Source organism: Eriocheir sinensis, chromosome 58, assembly GCF_024679095.1.
Source record: "Eriocheir sinensis breed Jianghai 21 chromosome 58, ASM2467909v1, whole genome shotgun sequence".
NCBI classification, from domain to species: domain Eukaryota; kingdom Metazoa; phylum Arthropoda; class Malacostraca; order Decapoda; family Varunidae; genus Eriocheir; species Eriocheir sinensis.
Window position 1 is genome coordinate 5855640 of NC_066566.1, and position 6936 is coordinate 5862575.

At 48.3% G+C, this 6936-nt stretch overlaps 1 protein-coding gene across 1 annotated transcript; it reads right to left on the reverse strand.

Annotated features, from left to right (window-relative positions):
- Positions 1 to 4525: 4525 nt before the first annotated feature.
- On the reverse strand, positions 4526 to 5700 carry LOC126984987 (uncharacterized). The gene is made up of 2 exons (XM_050839216.1): positions 5565 to 5700; positions 4526 to 4878 (listed from the first exon to the last, which is right to left on the reverse strand). The coding sequence occupies exons 1-2, from the start codon at positions 5698 to 5700 to the stop codon at positions 4526 to 4528; spliced, it is 489 nt and encodes a 162-aa protein (XP_050695173.1).
- Between the last annotated feature and the right edge of the window lie 1236 nt (positions 5701 to 6936).

Below are 6936 nucleotides of genomic sequence, written 5' to 3' on the forward strand. Positions count from 1 at the left end.
AGGTTGAAGGGAAGGGGAGAGGAAGAAGACTTGCGGATAGGAGGGTTATGGAGTGTTTTGTTGCTTTCACTTGGGGTACCTTGTCCTTAGGGGCGGTTGATTGGGACGGAAGCCAGAGGGGAGAGAGAGAACGGGGCATGGATTAATGTAGGAAAAGGGAGAAGAAGTAGGGCAATGATATAAGGGAGTGGAAGGGCATATATATACAGACCTAGCGGCTCTCTGATGCAATACCAGGAAAAGAGGGCAAATGAGCATGGAAGGGGAGAGGAGAAGGGGCGTGGGGTGAAGTAGGAAAAGAGAGGAAAAAGAAAAGCTGTAGTATCAAGAAGAAAGAGGGAGTGAGGGAAGAAGGGGAGGGACATGGGTAGGAAAGGGGAGTGGCAGTAGGACAATGACTTAGGGGAGTGGGGGAGTAAAGGTAATCTGTTAGTGAGCAAATAAAACATGTTCACAGGTGCGTTATAATAATTCTCACGTAATTGTCTCTTTCGGCCACCTCTTCGGATTCTTTACAGGAGCAGCGAGTATCGTTTTTTTTTTATTGTTTCCTTTTTTTTGTGCCCTTGTGCTGTCTCCTTTGCTGTAAAAAAAAAAAATAATAATAATAATATGACCTTTAACGCGCCGCACGGACAACGCCTCAAAGAAGAAGAGATACGTGCAAGGATACTGTTACGCGATTTTTTTTTACAAGCACTTAATTATAGATATCGTTTATTTGTGTGTGTTTGTGAGGTTAAATCTTCCACTTAACCCTTAGACGGCGGCAGTATTTGAAGAGAAACTCCCGAAAAAAATGAATTGTCTATATGTAGTCACTGCCGACCTTAGGACCATAGCATAAATATAGTTGCGCAGCATTAGTGATGTTTTAACTATCGTCTATATATAGATTCTACCGTAGTCTGGAAGTGTTGTTATATTTCTGCCATACAAAACTGACTGACTCAATTTTGGACTGTCTGTATATAGTTCCACCGTCGTCTCAGGGTTGATACATGCAACCTTAGCGCCTCGTTTGCATAATTTACTACTAAAGATTTCCACCTTTCTTTCCCCTTACTTTTTCCCTTCATTCATTTCCTCCTGCTTTCCTCTCCCCTTCCATTTATTCCTTCCCATCAATCTTCATGTTCTTTCCTCTGACATTCCCTTCCTTGTGTGTGTGTGTGTGTGTGTGTGTGTGTGTGTGTGTGTGTGTGTGTGTGTGTGTGTGTGTGATATACCTTGCTAATAAGAAAAAAAACTCCTGTGTAACACTTGACATTTCGTAACACTGACTCTGCCTTGGGGGTTTTCGGAGGGCTAAGGAGGCACTGAGCGCTCAACACATTCTTCGGAAGCCTTTTGATAAGAGATACTGTGTGGTGAAAAAGTTGAGGAATCCCACGTCACCGATTAACTATTCTTGTCGACGTTACAGATAACAGAACTCTCATCTAACCTAAAGTCTTCCACTCTTCTCTTACCTCCAAAATTAAACTCCATCTCCTTTTCCTCCTCCTCTTCCTCCATCTCCTTCTCCTTCTCCTCCTCTTCCTCCATCTCCTTCTCCTTCTCCTCCTCTTCCTCCATCTCCATCTCCTCCTCCTCCTTCTCCTCCTCTTCCTTCATCTCCTTCTCCTCCTCTTCCTCCATCTCCTTCTCCTCTTCCTCCATCTCCTTCTTCTCCTCCTCCTTTTCCTCCTCCATTCTCATTTTGCACTATCCTCCTAGTGCTCCCTCCTCCTCCTCATACGCCTTTTTAGGAAGCCTTTTGACAACAATAAAGGGAAGAAGTAGAACTCACCATCACATTTATCTCTTTTTATGTAAATTTGTGGATAACTGAGGTCACCCATCGAAAAGAAAAGATAACACAACTCTCACATCAGTAGGAGCATTTTAGGAAGCCATTTGATAACAGTATAGAGTGGGAGAAAGCAGAATTCATCGTCACACATATGTATCTTTTTTTATATAAGTACGTGGATAGGTGAGGTCTCCCACGATAACCCCCGCGCGCTGGCAACACTGGCCACTCCGCTGTATCAGATGAGTCTAATAAATACTAATCCGCACACAAGTTCCGCGCCATTAAGATCATCAATGATGTGCGCTCACCTCTAACATTAATGGCCGGCTGAGTTGTGCCCCAATGTAGCTTCCCTCCGCAAAGGTTGGACTGTAATATTTAGACCATTAGGAATGAGTTGGCGGTGAGCGAGGGAGGGAGGGAAGGTGGATGGAGGAGAGGAAGAGAAGGAGGGAGCAATAGGAGGATGAAGAGAGTGGAGGGAGTATGGAAGAGGAGGAGGAGGGAGGGAGGAAGGAGGGAGGAGGAGAGGGAAGAGGAGGAGAAGAGTAGAATATTGGAGGAAGATAAAAAGAAGAGTGGAATAGTTGAGGTTAGATGTGGAGGGGGAGGAGGAGGAGGAGAAGAGTGGAATATTGGATGTGGATAAAGTAGAAGGGTGGAATAGTTAAGGAGGAGATATACGAGAGGTAAGGTGGAAGAGAGAAGGTGAGGCAGCGGTGGTCAGGAGAATATGCCGATGAAGTTGAGGAAAGTGACAAGCGGCGACAACTTGTTAGGAGGAGACGCACAACTTTGATCGTGATTGTATGGGGAGCGAGGGCGAGCTGGCAGGGGAAGAGAATAGACGGGGAAGACAGACGAGGCAGAAGAATGATTGGATTACAGTAATGACAGGTGGCAGGGGGGGTAATGGGCCGAATTACCGACGCAGGGGGACGCTGGCCTGGGTTTAGGACTCCCGGGGAAAGTAATGGGAACAGTTTGGAAGGAGGGAGAGCAGACGAGGCGAGATGGAAGAGAAGATGGAGGTGGAGATGAAGGAGAACGAACTTTTAAAGGACGAGACGCCCTTGCACTAGAGTGATGATGAAAAGCATGTTTTAAAAAGGGACGCCGTGGGAATCTCCGTTGCGAGGGCACGGAATAATGAGAGATTGGACAGTAAAGTGAGATAGAAGGAGCGGGGAGGAAGGAGATGAGATGAATGCTGGGCCGCTGTGCACCGAGAGGACTGGAACGAAAACGCTGCATGTTTGAAGTGAAGATTACATCCGATAATACAAATGAGAGGAGGAGGGAAGAGGAAAAGGAGGAAGAGGAGGAGGAGGAGGAAGGTTGTCTGCTAATTAAGGGATCTGCGGGTCGCTGAGCTGGCCTCGTCCTGGGTGATGGCGGGTCGGCGGAGGCTTTGCGTTGGTCATCACGGCGTGAGGGTCCTCGCCGCCCATACGCCCGCGCGAGCCATCAAAGTCGTGGTAATGGTGATGAACCTACCTTACGGGCGAGATAGAGCCCCGCACCCTGGGACTGAGGTTTTATCCTGGGACCCAAATAATATGCAGCTCCTGTCTGGGTCTGGCTTCAAATAGATGAGGGAAATATAGTTACCAAGGCACGCTTAGAGGAGGGGGTTATGAAAGCTTGGAGAGTAGCAGGGAAAGGAGGTGGCTGCGGTTTTATCCAACGACCCAAATAATATGCAGCTCCTGTCTGGGTCTGGCTTCAAATAGATGAGGGAAATATAGTTACCAAGGCACGCTAAGAGGAGGGGGTTATGAAAGCTTGGAGAGTAGCAGGGAAAGGAGGTGGCTGAGGTTTTATCCTGGGACCCAAATAATATGCAGCTCCTGTCTGGGTCTGGCTTCAAATAGATGAGGGAAATATAGTTACCAAGGCACGCTAAGAGGAGGGGGTTATGAAAGCTTGGAGAGTAGCAGGGAAAGGAGGTGGCTGCGGTTTTATCCAACGACCCAAATAATATGCAACTCCTGTCTGGGTCTGGCTGTAGATAGATAAGGGGAATATGGTTATCCAAGGCACTCTTTAGAGGAGGAAGTTATGAAAGCTGGGACAGTAAAGCAGAGGAAGAAGAGGTGACCTTGGTGGTTGGGAACTGTGAATCACTACTTCGGGGCTGTGGTTTTAGTGAGGGCTCCCGGCCACTATCCAGCTGGCCCAGAAATCGTTACGAGCATCTTAAGACTTATATTACTCTCATAGTTATATTCCTACTTTGTATTCATATGGAGGCAGAGGACCTGACACGGGGTTGCAAACTGGCGCTCTCTCCTCTCTGCATGCTGCTTGTTTTAGTCTCTGATGGCATTTTGTATTGACTCGACAGGCTTCTTCGTTAAAGTGTCGTATTAGATTATGATGGATTTTTTAACTTCATGTACTCAAGACAGCGAATAAGTACATATCGATACTTTTTTTGTCTTACACAGCGTACGGGAAAGGGACGTAACATTCGGAGTTTTAATATAAAGTTGAGTGATATGGAGCAGGTCATGTGATGGTGGATATCTTCTCTGGGTGGGTTTGGTGGGACTGTGGAAGGGGTAGAGGATGGGTGTCTTGCCGTGGTTGGGTCAGGTGGAGTTCATGGAGTGGGTGGGGGTGGATGTTTAAATTTGGATGGGATGGGTGGGATGTTAGAGGTGAGGGTGTGGGTTGAATGGGGTCGTGGATGAGTGGGGTCGTGGACGGGGTGTGGGGTGGATGCTATGCTCTTGGGTGGGTGGGTGGGTGGTGGTCGTGGTGTTGAGTGGATGCTATGCTCTGGGGTGACTGGATGGGGTCGTGGTGGGGGTGTGGAGTGAATTTCTTGCCCTGAGGTGGCTGGGTGGGGTAGTGGTCGGAGTGTGGAGTGGATATCTTGCCCTGGGGTGGCCGTATGGGATCGTGGATTGGGTGTGGAGTGGATGCCTGACCCTGGGGTGGCTGGCTGGGGTCATGGAGGGGGTGCGGAGTGGATGCCTGACCCTGGGGTGGCTGGATTGGGTCGTGGAGGGATTGTGGAGTGGATTCCTGGCTCTGGAGTGGCTGGGTTGGGTGTATGTGGGGTGTGGAGTGCCCTGGGGTGGATGGGTGGGGTCAGGAGGGGGCGGTTGGCGGGCGTAACAACTCGTCAAAGCAAAGGCCGCCGTGCTGCAGTGAGGCGGAAGATGGTTCGTCGTGCAGAGCGAGTCAGCCAGGCGTGAGTGATGCCTTCCTGGCGGGGCCGCTGAGCCTGGCGTGTGTGTCGCCCTTACACGCCTGCCATGCCTGAAGCAACGCCGCGCCGCTCAAGGCAAGTCTGTTCTACCTCTCAGCAAGACGCCGAGCAAGGACAAAGACGTGAAATCAGTGCCGAGTGATGAACGACGTACTCGGGTTCCGACAACCGTTATTGCTGACTTGATCTGATAATAAATATCGTTTGTCGTCTGACAAACACTATTCCTTGCTTTGATGGCAGCCGGTGAATCGTTAAATGATTCGCTGTATTACTGGAAAGCCGTGACAACATTATTCAGGGCGTGAGCCGTGTCGCATGTCGTATATTTATTCAGTTCTTTATAAATGCCTTGCGAGGTTTGTTTTTACAGTAAAGGAATCAGCTCAAGGGCAAAATATATGAAAAGAGTGAAGAGTGGCCTAAAGAGAGGTCAATTTCGGATGGAGAGGTGTCTTGATACTCTTCTCTGCTTGCCCTAATCCAGAGGCAGTAATCCTCAGTGCCTGCAGAAGCCCCTGAGGCTCAGTCCTGGTGCACCGTTACCTTTGAGCACGCAGCCATCGACCAGCCTCAGCGCCAGCCTCAGCGGAGATGCGGGGCTACCCTTTGGGAGATGGGCTTTGGGCCGCTTGCCTTTGTTTTGATTCTGTTTTTTCTTAGGCGCAGACTCGTGAGACATGGACCAAATGACGCGTTATGGATTCCATCGACCTTCATTAGTGGGTTTCCTCCTGTATCGAGAAAATAGTAAATACCTTCAGCCTTAAGGGCGTACACGCTCTTGCTCGAGGTGAAGCTAAAATATTGAAGCCACATTTAATATTTAATCCACTGAAGGCAACTGATAAATGGAAGGAGTCCCAGTAGGCTCTACCAGCGCGTTCCCAGCAAGCATGTATATTTCAGCAGTCGGGTCTTGGTACCCCGTGAAGGATGTGGTGTGTGCTAACGTTACAGCTCCAGGGAATAAAGAATGGTTAGCGAACGTATTTTTTCTCCCTGCATTATTCAGAGGAACCTTCCACTGCCTGCATGTTGAGCGTCGCGCCGCCATGTTCCGAGGCTATTTAGGGCCACTGAATCGACACACTTGTCCCTGAAACGCCACGTGACTGCATGTTCAGAGCCAAATGTTTCTGCTGCCTGTGCGTGGCGGCTCAAGAGGAGGAAGTAAAGGAATTACCCATACATCGTCAAGCTTCATATTGCAGGATCTCTTTCATGATCTGGAACAGCTTTTCATACACTGTAAATCCTCCTTTTTGCGGTTTCAATTCCAACGAGAGGGAAGAATGAAGGCACCTCTTGAACTAAAATGACAAGCATGTGTTCTCTATTGATCTCTTTGGGAGTAGCTTTATTCAGGCTATTTTTTTTCTTGGCCTTTCGTCTTATTTAAAAACAGGGAAGAAAAGCATGTAGGGTGAGGTGACCACTGACCCACGAAGCTCCCCATCACGAGACATAAAACACCTGCGCATCCTATCTCTGTCGGCCTTCACCTGCTGCATGTCGGCGGCGTGACGCTCCATGTCGAGTGATGCCTCAGTGTGTTGATAGTGACGAGGGGGCGGCATGCAGGTCTTACAAGGGTGAGAATGTGGCGAGCAGATAAAGGAGGATGAGGCAATAGTAAATTATTTAAGCTGCTTTGATCTTTCTGAGGGTGACAACTTTGGCGTCCGTGTTCATTGGTCAGGCGCAGAAAGTTTAAAATAACCTGAGGTCCCAATAATATTGTTTCGCCATGAAATATTTAAAATCGCTGTTTACTGGCTCTTTTAGGTGGTAATGCCGAGGTGAAAGAAAAGACGTTTGTAGAGTTGAAAAAAATATATTCATCGGGTCCCCAGTGTATTTTTTCTTCACTGTAATTATCGCTTTTTTCTGTGCAGTAAACGGAAGAAGGTAATCG